Below are 22,072 nucleotides of genomic sequence, written 5' to 3'. Positions count from 1 at the left end.
TAAATTTTATCAATATTTGTATTTTATCAGGGACGGATTTGAACCGTTTCACTAAAGACATTGGTGCTATTGATGAAATGATAACAGTTCCTTCAATGGATTTTATATATGTAAATCATCAGCTTACTTATATTTTAAATTTTTACACACTCATTTAAGATATTTTTACCTTAAAACATTTTTTGTATAAGGTCAATAATGGTCATGGGACGTTTGCGCTTACGTTTAATTAAACATACTGTTTTGGTACACATAACATACTATATAGTTTGCGCACATATTTTTGAAAAGTCTTGGCACATTTGTGTGAAAATAATATTATTTAAGCCTGAAAAACTATGAAACATTTATTATTTACCACCATAAAACTAATAATAATAATAATTATTATTACTATCATTATTAACTGTTAACTAATATTATGAAGAAATACAAAAAAAAAATTGCATAAATATCTGGTATAAAAATTAAAAATCGTTGGAATTTAATTAAAATTATTTATTTAATTCGATTAAAACGACTAATGAATACCGACATAAAATAAAATGAACTAAAATATTTACTATAAAGAGATGTATACGTATAATTTATAAAAATTGCTGTAAAATAAACATATTCATGTGCTTAAGTAAATATTTACTATACACCTATATATATTTTTGATGTACGCAGATTTGTTATTATTTTTTTCAATGTTTTGTGTGCAAAAATAACTTGGAAATATGTTTGCGCAAACGGCTTTATGTAACAAAAAATTATTATTTATATTTACACTGTTTAAAACTAGAATACATCGTCACTTATTGGAATTATAATTGTGGTTGGAATAGTTAATGTTTACCTTCTTATACCCACATTCTTCATTGGAGTATTGTTTTATTACGCAGTAGTCTATTATTTATCTACATCTCGTAGTATCAAACGTTTGGAAGGAGCCTGTAAGTGCAAAAATGTATATTTTTATATTTCAAAATATAGTCGATTCTCAATAATTCGAAAACTATGGTCAACTCTGGATAATTTTTTCTCGTCTGTTGAAATATAATCGAATTTATTTTTATCCAGCGCATTAAAATTTGAGTTATTGAGACTTGACAGTGTATAATTTATCGTGAAGTTGTTTTAATTGTGAATTATTAATTATTTAGCACGAAGTCCCGTATTAGGATATTTGAACGCGTCACTTCAAGGTTTATCAACAATAAGAGCATTTGAAGCCGAAGAAGTTTTATCTAGAGAATTCGATGACCATCAAGTAAGGGAAACAACTAGGTATATTATATTGAAATAAAATAAAATATTAATTTTTTTTTAAACATTTAGGACTTACATACTTCGGCTTGGTATATTTTTATTTCGTCCACCGAAGCTTTAGGTTTTGCGTTGGATATGATCTGTCTTACATATATTAGTATCTTAACATTAAGTTTCTTAGTTGTCAAAAATGGTAATATATTAATTATTTTTTCAATATTATTTTTGTTAAAAATATTTACTTCTTTTTAGATACTTTTGGGGGAGATGTTGGACTAGTTATAACTCAAACGATGAGTTTAACAGGTTCACTTCAATGGGGAATTAGACAATTTGCTCAATTAGATAATCAGATGACATCTGTTGAAAGAGTACTTGAGTATACAAATGTTCCACAGGAAGCTGCACTTGAATCTGCACAAGGTATAATATATTCATTATCATTCCAAAACTACCATCCTACAAATATTGTTCTAAAATAAAGACCAGAATTTGGGTTCATCTAACATCACTATATTTAAATTCTTAAAACTCTGATGCGTATATTATATTGTAAGCAGTGGTTTATAAAGTAGGTATCTATTTAATATTTATTTATTTTTCGTTAATTTTATCTTATGTTTACTTTAGATAAGAAACCACCAAAAGAATGGCCAGATAAAGGTCAAATTGTGTTTGAGAATTTTTATCTACGTTATAGCTTAGATGGGGATCATGTTTTAAAAAATCTCAATATTCTAATACAGCCAATGGAAAAAGTAATATTAACCAATACATACTATTATCAATATTATTTTAATAGCTTTGAACCTTGGTACAATGCAATTGTCTTTTAATTTAGATAGGAATTGTTGGTCGAACTGGTGCAGGTAAATCATCGTTGATAGGAGCGTTATTTAGACTTGCTATCAATGAGGGAAAAATTACCATCGACGGTAAAGAAATACACGAATTAGGATTACATGATTTACGTTCCAAAATTTCAATAATTCCTCAAGAACCAGTTTTGTTTTCGGGATCAATGCGAAAAAACCTAGACCCTTTGGACGAATACCCAGACCATGCTCTTTGGAATGCTTTAGAAGACGTATATTTTATCGTTTATAATAATTTCCAAATACAGTTTTTTTTTTTTGTTTACGTGATTATTATTATGAAGTAGTAAGACAGTTTCGTACGTTTTGTGGATTTATTACTGTTTAAGGTGCAACTTAAAACCGTCGTAGAGGATTTGCCCGACGGTCTGAACTCAAAAATGTCTGAAGGCGGGTCAAATTTCAGCGTTGGTCAAAGGCAATTAGTGTGTTTGGCTAGAGCAATAGTGCGTAGTAATAAACTTCTCGTGCTGGATGAAGCTACTGCCAATGTCGATTCACAGTAACTATTGATACAAATCATTTAAAATCGATTGCAATAATGTTCTCGTTATATTCGTAAAGCTGTGTGCATTGGATTTTTGTTTTGTTTTCAGGACCGATGCATTGATTCAAAATACGATTAGAAATAAATTTCGATCGTGTACAGTGTTAACGATCGCTCACCGTTTGAACACAGTTATGGATTCTGACAGGGTGCTTGTTATGGATGCTGGAACAATTGTCGAATTCGACCATCCTTATAACTTGTTGAAAAATAAAGATGGGTTTTTGTATAAAATGGTAGAACAAACTGGAAGCGAAACGTCTGATTTGTTGCATAGTATAGCAGCTGAGGTATATTACGATATTAAATTACACAGATTGTATTTATTCCATCGAATATATTTATTTATTGTTCATAACATGGTTTATGCATTATTTTTTTTTGTAGAGCTTTAACACAACGAAGAATCAACAGTAAAACGAATCGTCGGTTTATACTTCTATTTTATTTTTTAAATTCTGTTTATTTATTTATTAAAATAAATGAGGTTTGCTTAACTATAAGTATAATGTTATAAAATGACTTCGAATTTTGTTGCTACTCACACTATTTAACTGATATAAATAATATTATTACATTTAATATATTACTATTTACGTTATATATGAAAATATTTAATCAAAATAATATTATGTTAATTAATTAAATAGGTTCTTTTTAGTGAGTTATGTCATTGCAAAAATTGTGTTGATTGGTTGAGCAAGGATTAACATGCGTTAACCGTTAAACCGTCTGAGATAATAAATTTATTATTTAACAATATAAATATTGAATATTCATTGTTGTTGTAATACTTTTGCGTATCTTGAATCTTCAGACCCTAAGTATTCATTTTATATTTTGGGCTTTGGGCTATATTAGATTTAAAGTATAAAATTTGTTTATTTATTTATAATTTGCCGATCACCTCGATCACATGTTACGCACTTGTAAGACGGAGACAGTAAAATATTATACTGGTGAGGCGTCCTTTTAAGGTGGTTCCTGTGGGTCATGAAGTCTTTGTCTAACACACGCGCAACATAGGATTTGTAAGACGGAGACAACATTATATGCGGGTGAAGCGTCATCTTAAAGTATTAAACACAGACGCAATCGGATTTCGTACTAATATATTATTATATTATTATTATTATCTATAGATTTTTGATTTTCCTACTAAACAACATAATAATAATTCCACGATAGAAGTAGGTCACTGATAATAATCATAGCATTCTAAAAGAACCTAGTTAAAAATTATAATATTGATAAAACTAGTTACTAGTTATTCTTATTATAGGTATGTACAATAATATTATATTAATAAGATTAGAATAATTTTTCACTAAACTTGACTTAAGATATTAAGATAGTGAATTATTGTTTTGACTTACGTGATCTGTACCAACAAAATATAAAAATATAAACATTTTTGATTCCAATAACATTATAAGCCAGAGGTATTCAAACTGTGCGTCGCGGCTCCCAGGGGCGTCGAGAGAGTTGTCTAAGTGAGCCGCGTTAAAGCATCGGAAACCAAAGTTAATGTAGATCATGTATAATTAATAAAAATATTATTTATAATCATTAAAGCGATTATGGAAACGATAATGAAACACATTACGAGACTATTTGAAGTTTTATGTCTAGTACTAAAGTCACTGTTATTATCACTCCACTCATATTAGCCATATTTTCCGTATTTTTTCAACTTTTTCATAATAATTTGAGAGCCGTAAAAATATTGTAAACACACAAAGGAGCCGTGGGATGAAAAAGTTTGAACACCTCTGCTATAAGCCAAAAATTTCAATATTTGACTTAAGTCATTTAATTTATACCATACGCCAAAGAATTTAAATTATTTGTCAATAAATTGATGTAACATTCTCTTTTTTTTCTAAGGGGTATAAATACCATGGAAAAATGCTATGAAAATTGATTTTTGTATTTCGAATAATATGGTTTATTGAGAGGTTTGAGAGTTAAAACATCTATTATCAATATTGTATAAGTGAAGTTAATCTCTGTCTGTATAGAAGTAAATTTTTGATATTTTAATTACTAAACTCTATAGTTCAAATTCAAAAAATGAAATATCGCTAGTTTTAGAGGTAAATATTAGACATTGAAAACAAAATATCGAACATTACTCCTATACAAATATAGATGAACTTGTTCTCTTCAATTTGTATAATAAGTGTTTATACTATGATTTCACTCAGTAAGCCATATTATTAGAAATACGAAATAAGTTTCAGTGTTTCTCTAAAAATTCACATTTGTAATTAATGTGTAAAATGTTACGTTACTGGCATGTGCATTTTATACACAGTCAGTCACACTAATGATCACTAACTACGCACACATTTACACGACCCGCATACACACAAATAGAAAATTGCCTATATTGAACTCCTTAGAAACGGTCGGTAGCATACCCCTTAATTTGAGGTTTTGACTAGAATGTATAATTATAAAGGAAATAAACTTTGTGGCTAAATATTGTAATCCCCAAATCACTTATTTTTATCTAAATTTAACTGTATTATTATTTCATTTTATTTAGTGTAATACACACTGTTGAAATAGAGCCAATTGATGTATTTAACAACATTTTCAAACCATTTTTTTGGGGTAATGACCCCTAAAACCCTGTAATCATACTTTCTTATTACGCATTAAATAATTTCAAAAATGTATGTTTAAATGGATAAAGTGATATATTTATTTCAATCATATTTAATTTCCAGTTTTTTAGTAACTAAAACTACGGGATTTTAATCATTATAATTATTCTATATTAAATATATATTTAAATACATTTTATTCATTAAAATAGTCATATTTATTTATTTACTAAAATAAACTAGGTTTGCTCAATCATACGTATAACAATATTATAATACAACGACTTGAAATTGTGTTTCTATTCACACTATTTTTTTAAACGATAATACATAACTATTTACGTAATATATGATAATGTTTAATCTCATGGATTATATGCGTTAACCATTGAACCATCTTAGATAATAAATTTATTATTTTACAATTTAAGCATTGACTAATGACTATTCATTGTTGTTTGTAATACTTTGGCGTATCTTCAGACCTTAAGTGTTAATTTTATATTATGGTCTTTGGATAGTATATTATATATAAAGTATAAAATTGGTTTATTTATGTATACATGTATACAATTTAAAAAAATATATTAGGTATTAGGTACCTACTTTTGAGATAATATCTATTAATACAAAGATATTATAATATTTAACAACTAAGCGCTTTGATCTTGATTCGGTTGTATACTTTATGCTGTATTCAAATTTGTTTTCAGAATTCTTATGGCTTCACTAGATTTGATTTATGACACGTCTATAATCTTATATTGTGCGTGTGTTAGACAAAGACTTCATGACCCACTGAAACCACCTTATAAGAGAACGCCACATAAGCACATAATGTTGTCTCCGTCTTACAAGTGCGTAACATTGCAAATTGTACACTCAAAAGAACACGGGTAGCTCCGTTAGCTTAAAAATTAGAGTGAATTGACCTCTGATAAAATTTAAATGTAAGATTATTATATAGGCAATCTTATAGGCTTTTTATTATATTTTAATTCTAAAGTGGGTTATGAGTATTTTAAAATTGTAAATTGTCTGTACATCTTAAAAAACTCATTACTTGCTTTAAAATTAAAATATAATAAAAAGCCCACGAGATTGCCTAGATAATAATACTCTTACCTTTAAATTTATTAAAATTTTCAACCTAATTTTTTTTTGGTGATATTAATCCTGAGATGGGACCGAAATGTGATAGAAAGATATATTCATTATAGCAGCTGTAAAAGATATAATTTCATAAAAACTTTTTGTTATTTTTTAATACTTGTTGAACATCCTTAGGTTACTCATTGTCAATGATTTATACAATATTAACCGAAAATATATTAACATTATAGAGTATAGACTAAAGTAATCATAATTTTTAATCCTATACAGTTAAAATATCCAAATAAAACATGATAAATAATTATCATAGAATGAATGAATTGATAAACATATAGACACGCCGTAGTTCAGAGCCGAATAGCACTCGTATCTGCTGAAGTGCTGAACTATATTACCTTGTAAATTGTTACTAAAATATTCAATAAATAATGACTAATGACAATCGAAAAACACTAAATAAACTACATAATCACTACAACTATTTTTTTAGTATTATAATTTTAAAGCGAGATATGAATATTTTAAAATTGTAAATTGTTTGTACATATGAAAATACTCATAACTCGCTTTAAAATTAAAATATAATAAAAAGCCCACGAGATTGCCTAGATAATATTCTTACCTTTAAATTTATCAACATTTTCAACCTAATTTTGTTGGTGATACTAATCGAGAGATGAGACCACCGATTCCATTCCCACGGTGATAGAGAGATCCAAAGATATTCATTAGCAGCTTTAAAAAATGTTATTTCATAAAAACTTTTTCTTATTTTTTAATACACGTTGAACATACATTGGTTCATCATTGAAAAGTAATACTGATTAGATAAACACTGAACCTGGCTGGAGATAACTGAAAATATCAAAGCACTTAGGTATTATTTAGTTTCTTGACAACCTGTGTGCGTGAACAAGTTCGTATATAGTTTCGTCTTTCAGTCGTTGCCTATAGAATGTAAGCGGCTATAGGTAGGTACATTTATGTTCTGTATACCAAACTCATTAGGTAGCACTATATCTTGGATATTAATGCATTAATAATTTTCAATCGTCTCATTCACGCATTTGTTGTCTTACAAATAATATGTAAGTACCTAACATTGAATATGTATGTGATGAGCCGTTCCAGTTTAGCTTCATTAGTTTTAATATTAGAGTAACGTGATCAATTATTTACTTAAGCTAACGGGTTCTTTTAGTAACGTCATCGTAAGCGTTTTATCGATACTTTATTTTTTAAGCGAGTTGTAACTTATAAGCTCAGTGAAGTACACAAAGACGCGGGAAGGGGTTTGGGTGTTCGAACCCAATTTTTTTTTTTTTTTCCTATACTCGTAGGTATATACATATGTATATAATTTAAATAATATGTTAATGCTTATACGCATATAATATAGACAATTTTTAATGTAGATCCTTACCATTGAAAATATCTGTGTACGAATACATCGCATAAGCTTGTAATGTATTAAAATATAGTAGTGCTATGAACCCGCTTAAAAATCAAAATATCGAAAAAAACATTTCAACAAATTACATAAAATAAATTATTATATCGATACTAACTGGTTTTTATTTATTTACACAGTAAAACTCGCTTAAGACGCTCTCTGGAGCATTTTAAGCGGTAAAGCGTCTTATACAGCAATGAAAAAAATGAAGGGATTGAAGTATGGAGTTAATTTTTTTATTATTGAATATAGTAAATAAATTATAATTACATAATATACATACATATATTTTTTGCTACTGAATTTAATTAAAAAAAAATTATTATTAAATATTCTATTATTGTTTATTAAAAAATTGATATATTTTTGTTTGTTTACCATGCTGACAATGCGTGTCAGCCAAAAAGTTTTCTATTTTGTTTAGACAATCCAACATTTCTTCAAAATTTTCTACAGAGGATAATACTTTTTGAATTTCTGATAGGTGTTGCAAACCAGCAGTAATTGTAGGAGTAGTGCTGGATCGTCTTGATCTTTTTCTTCTTGATCTTCGACTTCTTTCTCATTCTCAATTAAGCTCGTATCAGCGATTATTTCATCTAAAGTCCGAGTGCTACTGGTTTAGTGTTCGTCATATACGGTTGCATAATAAACAAAACTGTGCTATAGCTGAAAGTCTTCTTTTTTTAGAGGTGAGATATCAGCCTGTTCAGTCATTACTCATTAAACACACATACCCATACGATTATACACTTGCGAACGAACTGCATTTACTAAATCTCATAATACGATGAAATACATTGAAACTGTTATAATAGGTAATGATAAAATAGGTATAGCGATAAAATAAAACAATACAATGATAAGAACACGTAAACACGTAAAATGTCAATATTTATTTTCACAAACCTACTAAAATGTATCGTAATCTGCTAAACAAAAGAGCGTTTTATCCGATGAGATAGAGAAAAACCGAGCGTCTTAACAGGTGGATTTTATATTGACTAATAAAGGAAATGTTTAGGGACCGACGGAAAATAGCGCCTATTAAGCGAGTTTTACTGTATTAAAATTAACAATGGTTTTTCATTGCATTTAAGCAAACAATTTGGATTTGGAAGATTTTAGATATTAAATCTTTTACCATTGAATGCTTATTTGATTTAAATTTTTTATATGTAGTTTATTTTGCTCAATTTTTGAAATGTTACGTAGTATTTTATTATTATATTTTATGCATTCAATTCATAGCTATGATAATACTTAACTAATACATTTATTAAAAAAATATATAAATTAATTTATTATAATTTTATATATAGTATTACGTACCTAATTTTTAGGACAGCAAAAGACAATTTAATATCAATATAACTTATGTTCAAGCTTTATTGTTGACTATTTATCATAAATCATAATACGAATTCCGAAATAGTTATATATTATGTACAGGTAAGTTGTCAAACGTATCCAAATATTGAATCTAGTAAGTATTAACAAACTTAATTTTATTCTAGAGAAATACCAACGACAGATAAGAAAGTAGAACGTGATCGTAATCCAAGATCTAATGCTAATATATTTGAAATCATCACAAATAGGTAATTTTAAATCAGTGAATTTGAGTCGTGTAAATAAAATAGTAAGTTATAATATCAATGTGAGTAACAAATTAAAGAAATGTATCAAATTATTGTAGAAAATTGTACCTATCAAATAAATTTGAATTTCTGTAACTAATTTTTGGGCTTCAGAGTTGATTTAAATGGTATGTAAAGATAATATGGTAAATAATTAATGAGGCGGGAGTCCTTTTCATTCATGAAAATTACTTAATAGTGGGTAGCACCTATATGTGTAGGTAATCAACAGGCGATACATTGATGTATATATGTATAACCGCATTCCTCAGTGTAGATATAACTAGGTAACTAAAAACACAAAACGAAAATGTAATTGCTCTGCATAAATAAATTGAATGTCTTCAATTTACTATCGTTTATACACAATATAAGCTATTTAACTATATAAATATCTAGGTAAGTAATTCTTTTAAATTATTTTGGCAAGTAAAATATAGCAAATATAATGCATTACAAGCAGTGTTGAGTAAATTAATTTTGAAAATCAATAAAATTATGTTATTCATTACATCAAATATTTTTATTTAAATTAAATTCACGTTAACCGAAATTTTTTTTTATCACTCTACGTTACTTTTACATTAAAAAAGTAGGGCGTTACAAATAAAGTTATTTAAAAAAAATATATTATTACTAAATCAGTTCATCTACCTAGCTACTAAGGACTTATAACTTATAAGTAATAAGTAGTAGATATATTACTATATAAATTGTATAGAAGCAAGATAGGAACAACACTAAGGATGAAGGTAGTAGGTACATTGTTTATTGTTAATGACTTAATGTTGTACATTAACAAAATGTAATAAGTGTTAATTCCTGGATTGTTGATTATTAACTAAAATGTTAGGAATCGTAAATAAATTTAGTTGATTATCAATTTCTCTCATAGCCCCTAAATTTGGTCATATTATATACATTCTACATTCGAAAATTATTTTAATAACGTGGAAAACAATACGTTACTCCATTGATATAACTTTACGTCTTTACATGTTATTATAAGCGAAATATTATATTATATTCGAAATTCTTACTTTAAGGTGATAATTAATATTTTAACTATGGTTTTATTAGAATATAAGCTTATAATTAATATAGGAATTGAAAACAAACAACTAAAACTGTAACGGTACCTACTTTACTTCTTCGAATAATAATTGTGTAGAACCCAAATTACATATAACTTAAAACTAAATATTTTATTTTAATTTTTAAAAACTTGTAATAAATTTAATTCTTTATGCTACAGCTGGCTTTTAAACCTCTTTAAAACGGGACAAAAGAGAGATTTGGAGACCAATGACTTATACGATCCACTTAACGATCACAAGTCATCATTATTAGGATTCGAAATTGAAAGGTAAATTTATGAGATTTTTTTTTTTTTTTAAACTGTAACAAATTTTCTTCAATCTTTTCGATCCAAGGAGATGGAAAATCGAGATCGCTAATGCAAAAAATACGAATCGGGAACCTAGTTTATCGAGAGTTTTAGTACGAATGTTTGGTGGAAGTTTTTTTTACTATGGGATAATACAAATGTTTGTTGAAACCGTGTTAAGGTAAATATATATCTTATTAAATCGTAAAAAATATATTGAATTATATCATCATATTAAATTGTCACTCCTATGTATTGTAAGCAAGCTTTTGATATTGTTTTAAAATAAATAAAAATGTATTTTATAAAACAAAATCAGGATTCAGGGAACTCAATCTGCTGTATAGTAGGTAACCAAATACAGGGAATAGTGTGATTGCTTGGTGGCTAAGTTCTCCACTACATGTGAGATAGCTAAGTAAGTAACGAAAAATGTTTTCTTCATTGACGCAAAAAATGGGTTAGAACAAGTATGCTATATTATACTATAAGACAGTTTATCAAATTTAGATATTCTCAATCAGTTCGCCAATTACCGTGGTCATCGTAGAAATACACATTGGTGTGAACTGCTAGGTGCCATGCGTACTTTATCTGGTGCAATTCGTAACCGATTTTATTGTAACTTAGATCAACATCTTAAGGAAATTACTCCACAAACATACATAAAACTCTAATTTGAATCGGCTGTAAGTGAAATCCTATACCGACAAATAAGTGTTAAAACTAATTATATCGATTATCTATTAAGCGCACGGTTCCAGGCACCTTACTTGTACGTCCCCTTGGTACCGTAAATAACATCGCGGCGCAATGCTACCCAAGAATAACCCACTCATCAATAGCCTGCAGCTCTCCGAACGCAACACTATATAGAGTGGCTAAAATGATGAAACGAAATCATTGAAAATGGTCATATCTAAAAACACACAGAACTTTCTAAGAGACAGCACAGATTAGACAATCAAAACTGGAAAACTTCATGCTTCCCCAGGTAACTCACCTACATCAAAAAGAAACAATAACAACCAAAGAAATTTACATATACATCTCACAACCGCTATGAAGCACTAAACGTCGTATTCGAAGAAACAACTATTGAAAAAGAGGTCGAAAATGACCAAATGCAATCCGAAAATGTCATCAAACCATCAACCCCTCCAACAATATATTTATCACCACTCTCGTCAACTATCAAAATTTCTGTAACCAAATAAAAACCATTGTTGGCGTCGAAGAATTTCTATGCAAAACCAAAAACAAAAATCTCAAGTTAATACTAAAATCTCCTCAATCCTTCCGTAATGTAATTAAATTAATAAACGATAATTCTGTGGAATATTTAACATACCAAGCGAAGGAAGACAAATCATATCGAGTAGTGTTATAACCTTCACCACACAACGTCTACTGAACTTATTACTCAAGACCTCAACGATCTCGGATTTTCGGTCAGAAATGTTACTAACATAAAAGAAAAAAACCAACCCAGCAGACCACTCCCACTCTTTTTCATCGACCTTAACCCGGCACCAAACAGCCCAGAAATATTCAAGCTCACGATGCTATGCCACTCAATAGTCAAGATTGAAGAACTCCACTGGAGACGTGACATACCTCAATGCCACAGATGCCAAAACTATGGGCATACGCGCACATACTGCAATCGCTCACCTATAGGTGCTTCGTTGTGTAAAAAACCATCTCACCAACATGTGCGAAAAAATTAAAAAAAACCCCAGCTACTTGTGCTTTATGTGTAAAAGACCACCCAGAAAACTACAGATGATGTGCGGTACATTCTACTGGAAACAAAATCTGATATTGCACTTATTTTTGAAACCCACTTTACCTTGTCATCCTGATGGCACAGCTCATGCTGGCGCTGCAATTTACGTAAAATCAAACATAACCCACCACTAACTACTCCCCTACACTATACCCCATATTCAGGTAGCCATTGTTTCACTAGTCGTACCTTATAACATACCTGTCACCATTTCTACAGTTTATTGCCCTCCTGGCTTCTCCACCACCACCGACCTCTTTTCTCAACCTTGAGACATCGTTGCTGAACATTTACGGCATCCAATTATGGGTGCCAGCAAAGCCATCAAACACTAGAACCTTAAAAGCATTCCAATCATTATGCTTACGCTTAATAACGTCCGCCCCAAGATGTGTAACAAACAAAAATCTCCACAAAGACCTGAATATACCAACCCTCAACAACCTAGCCACTCCCATTACATATGATTCCACTCAAAGCTTTGCGCTCATTCAAATCTACTAATTAAAAGTCTATCCTCTACCTCCATCATCCTTAGAAGATTAAAAAGGCAATGGCCAAGAGACATGCTCAATGCTTAAAAAAAACATTGTTTAATTATGAAAAAAAAAGAATAAATCCGAATTTATTGTTGATGACACTGCTAGGAACCTTCCTACTTTACAATTAATGTTCCTATGTTAAATGTTATTTTATGTCACCACACTTACTCATTATGCATGTAGTATAGATTGTAAGTATATTTTTAAATAATAAAAAAGAAGAAAAAAAATAGAAATAAAAAAAGATATTCTCAATATATTTTAAATATTTTTTTGAAGAATGATACATTTGTGAGTATATAATTAAAAAGACAGACAATTTGTATTAATTTATAATTTGTAATTTATATTTTTATAAAATAAATATATTAATTATTTGCTGTAAATAATTTATTAGTACAAAAAACTTAGTAGATGGTATTTTCCATCAAGAACAGTGTGCATTTACACATGTTAATGAAGGAACAATATGAGGTATAAAGCCCTATCCGTAAATGTAGTCCTAGTTGCGTCTAGTTTTGAATATAAGTACCTTATCATTAAGTCACTTACCTAAATGGATTTGTTAAATAATAATTCAATGATAAATCATTGCTTATAAACATAATTCTAAGCTTATTGGAAAAAAAAATTGAATATTATTAAATATTGTCATAAGAAAATCATATCGGTGCTTATAATATAATATGAATAGGGATAATGAGAGTGAACTTTTTATAGAGTGACTCAACCTTTACTGATTGGTGAACTGTTAGCATATTTTAACCCCGGTGGATTCAAAACCATAGACACTAAACATGCATACATATATGCATCCGGTCTCTTGTTAAACATGTTAGCTAACATAGTGTTGTATCATTATTCGCAATTGGAAATGCTACACATTGGAATGAAGATCCGTGTTGCTTGCTGTTCAACAATGTATAAAAAGGTAAATCTACTTGAAACAAAAAATAAATAAGTATCTATACCATTAAATTATATGTTATTGTATCAAGAGTTATTAAATATAAAAATATCATTGATCAAATTTTGGTTCACAAAAAATCGAATACAAAAAAATTAAGTTATTCCAGACGTTGTTACTGAGTAACAAATGTTTTATATGATTTATTATAAATTACTTATCATTGTTATTTTTGGGGCTATTCCTTATACTTTATTGTGTATACCTACATATAGGCATTAACGTTAAGTACAACTTCTCTCTGCCAAACAACAGTCGGTCAAGTAGTAAATTTGATATCAAATGACGTAAACCGATTCGATATAGCATTAAGATTTATACAATTTTTATGGATTGGACCTCTGCAAACTATTTTAGTCACATATTTTTTGTGGCAAGAAATAGGCGTGTCGTCAATAGTTGGAATAACTGTATTTCTCGCTTTTGTTCCATTACAAGGTACGTATGAAAGCGATTGTCATTTGTATCATCATGATAATGTATTTTTAAATATGTACATTTTTATTTTCAGGATGGTTGGGGAAGATGACGTCTGACTATCGGTCAAAAATCGCACCAAAGACTGACGAAAGAGTAAGACTAATGAATGAAATAATTTCAGGCATACGAGTGATAAAGATGTACACATGGGAGAAACCCTTTGCATTGCTTGTACAATATGCAAGAAAGTATGTAATACAGATATATTTAATAGTTGCTAAATTAAACAAATGTGATTTTGTTTCGTTACAGAATGGAAATCAAACAGATCAGAGGGACATCATGGATTAGAGTTTTATTGCAGTCATTCAGAATATTTCATAATAGATTTGCGTTGTTTATATGCATTTTATCATATGTATTATTAGGAAATTACATTAATACACAACAAGTAAATACACAATCTGAAAACATTTATTATAAACAGGCATGGCACTAGAATTTCTTTCCCTGGGGCACGAACCGGAGCAGATACTTTTTGTACATGGGTTAGTGTTTTTTCAAAATTCTGTGATTACTCAAATAAATCACTTACTTCAATTTAACATAGCACTGCTACTATATGCACACATTAAATTTTTTTAAATACTCAGTAGTTTTATACAGGTATTCTACGTTCTAAATAGATAATATGACATGTATGCACTTTTGAGTAATTAAGTCGTTGATGTTATATGTCCACGTCCAGTCTATCTAGCCATAGAACTGCCTCGTCCGTTGCTACATGTAAATCTTCAAGAGTTCCAGTGAACCTCCTATTTCCACATTCGCTGACTATCTGATGCATTGTCTGGGCCTCCGCTCCGCAGTCACATCTTGGATCCTCTTTTAAGCGCCACTTATGCATCGGATAGTTTGATCTTGGATATTTATTGTATAGTATATTAGTCCCATCAGTCCCGCCTGGTATGTAATTTTTACGAAAGCCTCTTGGTATGTTTCTTCTGGCTGACTTATGCATCAGCCCTATAAAGCAAATTTTGCATTTGGTGTTTTTTGGTATTCGGTTGACTTTCTCTTCCAGATAGTCGCTGAAACATTTCCAGTTGACTATTTTGAAATTAAACCTGGGAACTGGGTGTGAGTTATTTAAGTGTAGATTAAAACCAGTTTTTATCACGATAACTTTGTGTTGACTGTTATGGAAGGAGCCTGTAATTGGTCTCTCTACTGGATAAGGTACACATCAAACGAGACCAGTGTTAGGTCTGGGTTATAACCCTTTTTTCACACGGCTGACCAAAACGTGTGTCTGGCCCTTTAAGGTCTTTGAGTAGGTAAAGGTCAGATGATAAGATATAATCTAGAAGCACTTCACCGGGTTCATTAGTGTTGTCGTAGGCCCAAGTTGTGTTGTGGCTGTTAATTTAAGGAAATGCTTCATTCTTCCATTTAAGATTTGGTGGCTCATAGATAAATAAACCATCGATGACTACTCCTATTGTGGCAATAATATGTCTAGATACAGTGCTAGGGGTAAGATTATACTTGGTTATTTCTGACTTGACGTAAATGGCTAGTCCGTATTTATTGTGGTTTTGGTAGCAGGCAAGGTTAAATCCAAAATCTGGTAGATTTAATGTTACCATTAGCTGGGATGTGTGTTCCTTCTAGGTATAGGACAGTTGCACTCTGGTCTACTGCTAGCTTTTGTAGGTACTCATACTTAGCTTTTGTTAATCCTTCAACGTTGATTTGTATTATGATTAAGTAGTTTATTTGGTTACAATGGTCAGAGTGACCAAGACTGTTGTCAAAGCTCTTATGAGGGCTATTTTTAGTGGAGTTAGGATTTGCATTCGTGTTGTGAAGGACAGTGTAAAGCGATGGACAACGGTCAGGTCGTTGGCTATTAGTCGAATTATTTACCCCATAAGGGATAAAGCGAGTGGCAGGAGTGGCCTCGAGCAGGCTACCAACAAATACCACCCCTCTATTTAAATATAACAGAATATTAGTGCATTTATAAGCTGTATAGTATATTATCATCTTGGTTGTGGTAGATGATTATAGTTGAAAAACTTAAAATTATCAAGTACCAATTCAAATTCTAAATATTAAAAAAATATAATTGATAAAACTTATCATTTAGCAATTTTAAAAATAACTTGTGACGTTCTAAAACCTATTGGATTATTACACTTTTAATAATAATCTAGATCATATTTGAGGAGAGATAAAACCCTTCATGCCACCTTTTAGAGCTGTGCCTTATATTAAAAAAATAGCCATAACACAACATTTATATACCTATAACCTTGTAACTTATTATAAAATAATAAAATGTACTTCTATAGGTTTTCGTTATAATAACGTATTACAACATATTAAATACTACTATGACAGTATTTTTCCCTCAAGGTGTTTTAACACTAGCTGAGGTGTTGATATCCATTAAACGCATTGAGGTATAAAAATTAACAATTGTCTTACAAATATTAAAATATGTAATAAATAATTTTTTTTTTTTGTTTGAAAAGTCCTTTTTACTACAAGATGAAAAGGGCAAGCCTAATAAAAAACTTTTATTGAAATCAGAAACAACATCCATTAATGGCGTAGAAATGTCAAACATTAAATGTAAAAATTGTATAGAAAATACAACTGAAAATGAAGGAGGTATCGACAAATTGGGAAATTTTGGAATCGACATTTTAAACGCCTCAGCCAAATGGATACTTAATCAACCAGATAAATCTTTAAATAATATTAATTTAACCGTTAGACCTGGGTGGTTGGTTGCAATCATTGGGCCCGTAGGAGGCGGAAAAGTAAGGATGAGTTATATAAAAAATAAGAGAATGATAATATAATAAACATTTACATTTTTATACAGAGTTCATTGATTCAATCAATTTTAGGAGAGTTGCCCCTTTGCGAAGGAAGTATTTCCGTGCGTGGAACAGTATCATACGCATCTCAAGAACCTTGGTTGTTTAACGGCTCAGTTCAACAAAATATACTTTTTGGTTCGCCAATGGATCATAATCGTTACAAAGAAGTACAAATTTCAAACAATAATAGGAATTGTTTTTAATTAAAAATGTTAAATTTCAAGGAAGTTATTTATAGGTTATAAAAGTGTGTGCATTGAAAACCGATTTTAAACAACTTCCCTATGGTGACAGATCATTAGTAGGAGAAAGAGGAGTCTCTCTTAGTGGTGGTCAAAGAGCGAGGGTAAATCTAGCAAGGCAAGTAGAAAATTAGTTGGTTATGATAATTTCAATAACTTTTTTTATTATTTTTTCATGTTTTATGTTTCTAGAGCTGTATATAAACAAGCCGATATTTATTTACTAGACGACCCTTTGTCAGCTGTTGACACACACGTTGGAAAACATTTATTTGAAAAATGTATTAAGGGTAGGTACATAAAGTTTTATGGATTTCTTGTTAGATTTGATAATATCAAATTTCTAATTTACAGGTTACCTCAAAGAGAAAACGTGTATTCTTATAACTCACCAATTACAATACTTGCCAAGCGTTGATCGAATAGTTTTGATGGAAAATGTAGGTACAATGTACCTGGTACATATTATTATAATGTTGATAAAAGTCATAGAATAAAATATGTTTTATAATAATGAAATTATGTTTTATTTGAATTTTTTCCCCAGGCAAATATATTAGCCGAGGGCTCGTATCAGGAACTTCAATCTTCTGTCTTAGACTTTACAAAATTACTTAGGTCATCGGAGGAAACAACCACTGATAGTGAAATTAATGTAAAAAATGCAACTAATAACAGCTTAGAACAATTTTCCGATTTATCTCGACCAGGGTCTATTGAAAGTGTTGCGTCGTCTGTTGACGAGAACAAGTTAAACGGAGTTCTAAATGAACACAAAGAAGTAGCTGAAACTAGGTCATCCGGAAATGTTTCACGTAGTGTTTATTTGTCATATATTTCTGCTGGAGGAAATATTTTTAAAATATCGTTTTTATTATTCGTGTGCATTTTTACACAAGTTCTCGGTACTGGTGGAGATTATTGGATAAGTTATTGGTAAAGCATTTTTTTTCAATTATTAAAATAAATTTAATGTTAAAATATATTGAATTATTTTAGGGTTTATCTGGAAGATCACGTTTTTCCTAATGCAGAGAGTAAATCTGCAAATATCAGCAATTTTTTAACTCACTTATTATCCGATACACCATGGATAATATCTCGTCAGTTTTGTGTTATAATGTACGCTATTTTAAATTTAACTTTGCTAATAGTTATTTTCATAAGATGTGCTATGTTTGTATCAGTCCTAATGGGCACCTCTATGAATCTACATAACAATATGTTTAACGCTATCACAAGAGCCACAATGCATTTCTTCAATACAAATTCATCTGGTAACGAAATTTATTAAATAATTATTTAACCGCATGTTGAATAGACAATCAATATTAATTTTTCAGGTCGAATTCTTAACCGCTTTACTAAAGACATTGGTGCTATTGATGAAATATTACCAACGCCTTTATTGGATTTTATTCACGTAATTATATTAAATAAATGTTTACTTCACCTAACTTGCACAATAATATAATACGTAGTTATACAGTATATTATATTTTTTTTTGTATTTATATTGTTTTACCAGATAGCATTGCAACTTATAGGAACTCTTGTTGTGGTTGGTATAATTAACATTTATCTTCTCATACCGACTTTCATTGTAGGTTTGATGTGTTATTATACCGTTAATTTTTATTTATCGACATCACGTAGTATCAAACGTTTGGAAGGTGTTAGTAAGTGCTGAAATAATTATTTTCATTATGTAGTACACAAAATATATGTTATTGGGTTTTAAACAAAGAATTATTTTATTTTTCAAATATAAAATAAAGCCCGAAGTCCTGTGTATGGATATTTGAATGCGTCGCTTCAAGGGTTATCTACTATCCGAGCGTTTAAAGCTGAGGATATTTTATGCAAAGAATTTGATGAACACCAAGTAACGAAAACACATTACGCATCTATAGTAAAATACTAATAATTTATTTAAAATTTCAAGGATTTACATTCTTCGACTTGGTATTTATTTATTACATCAAGTGAAGCATTGGGACTTTCGTTGGACATGATCTGTTTCATTTACATATGTATATTAACGTTGAGTTTCTTAGTCGTAAACAATGGTAATATACGATTAATAGTATCGAAATTAATGTGTTAATAATATTTTTAATTTTTAGATAATTTTGGTGGAGACGTTGGATTGGTTTTAACTCAAGCTATTAGTTTGACAGGCGCTGTCCAGTGGGGAATAAGACAATTAGCAGAATTAGATAATCAAATGACGTCTGTCGAGAGAGTACTTGAATATACAAATGTCCCACAGGAAGCTCCTCTTGAAACTTCTCTTGGTAATAAAGTCTGAATAATATAATAGGTGTAATGTAAAAAAAATCAATTTAGGAATACGGGTATGTTATAGTTACTATAAAAAAAAAAATATACAGTATATCTTTAGATTGATATATTTAAAATAGGTAGTAAAGAGTTTTTATTGTTAAACCTTAATCGTATATTTTTTGATCATATTTCGTTTACAAATTTTATGGCCAGTAGTTATTAATTTACCTATTTAATGTACAATATTTATAATTTTTAAGTAAATATTTCTTTATTCTTGTTTTAGAGAAAAAACCACCAAAAGAATGGCCAGATAAAGGTCATATCGTGTTTGAGAATTTTTATCTACGTTATAGTTTAGATGCGGAGCATATTTTAAAAAATCTCAATATTCAAATTCTGGCAATGGAAAAAGTAATATTAACCAATGCATCCTATTATCTATATTATTTTAATAGTTTTGATTTTTGGTACGATGAAAATTGTCTTTTAATTTAGATAGGAATTGTTGGTCGAACTGGTGCAGGTAAGTCGTCATTAATAGAAGCATTATTTAGACTTGCTTTCAATGAGGGAAATATCACCATCGACGGTATAGAAATACACGAATTGGGATTACACGATTTACGTTCCAAAATTTCAATAATTCCTCAAGAACCAGTTTTATTTTCGGGATCAATGCGAAAAAACCTAGATCCTTTAGACGAATACCCAGACCATGCTCTATGGAATGCTTTAGAGAGTATATTTTCTCGTTTATAATAATTTCCAAAACAGTTTTTTTTTTTTTGTTTACGTAATTACTATTACGAAGTAGCAAGACAAATTTCGTAAAGTTTTGTGGATTTATTGCTGTTTAAAGGTGGAACTTAAAACCGTCGTTGAGGATTTACCCGACGGTCTGAACTCAAAAATGTCTGAAGGCGGCTCTAATTTCAGCGTTGGTCAAAGGCAATTAGTGTGTTTGGCTAGAGCAATTGTGCGTAGTAATAAGATTCTCGTGTTGGATGAAGCTACTGCCAATGTCGATTCACAGTAACTATTGATACAAATCATATAAAATCGATTGCAATAATGTTCTCGTTAATCTCGTATAGCTGTGTACATTGGATTTTTGTTTTATTTTCAGGACCGATGCATTGATTCAAAATACGATTAGAAATAAATTTCGGTCGTGTACAGTGTTAACGATCGCTCACCGTTTGAACACAGTTATGGATTCTGACAAGGTGCTTGTTATGGACGCTGGAACAATGGTAGAATTCAACCACCCTTATAACTTGTTGAAAAATAAAGATGGGTTTTTGTACAAAATGGTAGAACAAACTGGAAACGAAACGTCTGAATTGCTACATAATTTAGCAGTTGAGGTAAAACCTGAAGCTCATACTTCAATTATTGTACCGTGTGTTTAATCGAATTTATCATATCAACTAATTGCGTTTGTATTTTTTTTTTTTAGAGCTTTATGAACATTGCCCACGAACACATCAAATCGACCACTTGAATCATGAATGCTAAGGTTTTATGATTTTATACAATAATCACATTAATTAGGTATTTTTAGTTATAATTGATTCTTGTTTCTAAATAGGTACATTTACGGCACTTTTGTCGTTTTGTAATTCATACCATCATAATATAACTTAAGCTTTTTATCACCTTTAGCGTCTTAATCATACATTTTTTTTTAAATTGAAAATGTATAGTTACTTCAATTTTATTATTTAGATTTCTGCGTATTATTTTCTTATTGCTTGTTTTCATAATATACAAGATATATATTATAGTACCTAGTTTGATTAATTTAGGATAACAGTGAGTATAATTTACTATAAAATTAATTAAAAATGCTGTTTAAAAATGATTTACTTAAAATTGTTAAATAATTTAAAAATATAAAATAACGAAGGTGCCTATCAGTCTTATTGAAAATAAAAACATATTTCGTCAGTATTTAGTGTAGAAGAGAAAACAATAATTTAGTCTGGTTCTTACAAAGTATACAACAACACATTGGTGTAGAGAACCTATGTTTTAAATAATAAATA

At 29.6% G+C, this 22,072-nt stretch overlaps 2 protein-coding genes across 2 annotated transcripts in view; both read left to right on the top strand.

The window, feature by feature from the left end:
* LOC107882152 (probable multidrug resistance-associated protein lethal(2)03659) overlaps positions 1-3,455 on the top strand; it is a 41,978-nt gene extending 38,523 nt beyond the window's left edge. The window contains exons 24-27 of the mRNA XM_029490615.1: positions 2,096-2,341; positions 2,459-2,631; positions 2,726-2,966; positions 3,064-3,455. Of these exons, the coding sequence (XP_029346475.1) occupies positions 2,096-2,341; positions 2,459-2,631; positions 2,726-2,966; positions 3,064-3,093 (690 nt within the window). The 3' untranslated portion in view covers positions 3,094-3,455. The remainder of the gene's footprint in view (positions 1-2,095; positions 2,342-2,458; positions 2,632-2,725; positions 2,967-3,063) is intronic.
* A 3,842-nt stretch (positions 3,456-7,297) lies between these two features.
* On the top strand, positions 7,298-21,686 carry LOC100163600 (probable multidrug resistance-associated protein lethal(2)03659). Its single transcript, XM_016808755.2, has 27 exons — positions 7,298-7,489; positions 9,198-9,306; positions 9,372-9,455; positions 10,750-10,860; positions 10,928-11,062; positions 13,933-14,143; positions 14,395-14,617; positions 14,691-14,847; positions 14,912-15,050; positions 16,957-17,067; positions 17,140-17,430; positions 17,496-17,660; positions 17,732-17,853; positions 17,928-18,025; positions 18,090-18,175; positions 18,283-18,671; positions 18,735-19,012; positions 19,079-19,158; positions 19,264-19,414; positions 19,514-19,620; positions 19,681-19,804; positions 19,862-20,032; positions 20,308-20,435; positions 20,520-20,763; positions 20,858-21,056; positions 21,151-21,391; positions 21,484-21,686. Exons 2-27 carry the CDS (start codon positions 9,299-9,301, stop codon positions 21,526-21,528), a joined length of 4,098 nt encoding a protein of 1,365 aa, XP_016664244.1. The 5' UTR covers positions 7,298-7,489; positions 9,198-9,298; the 3' UTR covers positions 21,529-21,686.
* Positions 21,687-22,072: the final 386 nt, after the last annotated feature.

This window comes from Acyrthosiphon pisum, chromosome A2 (assembly GCF_005508785.2).
Source record: "Acyrthosiphon pisum isolate AL4f chromosome A2, pea_aphid_22Mar2018_4r6ur, whole genome shotgun sequence".
NCBI classification, from domain to species: domain Eukaryota; kingdom Metazoa; phylum Arthropoda; class Insecta; order Hemiptera; family Aphididae; genus Acyrthosiphon; species Acyrthosiphon pisum.
This window is presented reverse-complemented; position numbering and strand designations above follow the sequence as displayed.

Excerpts from the sequence above, each read along its gene's own strand:
- LOC100163600 (XM_016808755.2), top strand. Across the intron at positions 17,068-17,139 it reads TATCCATTAAACGCATTGAG|TCCTTTTTACTACAAGATGA; the intron begins GTATAAAAATTA and ends TTGTTTGAAAAG. Across the intron at positions 17,854-17,927 it reads GCGAGGGTAAATCTAGCAAG|AGCTGTATATAAACAAGCCG; the intron begins GCAAGTAGAAAA and ends TTATGTTTCTAG.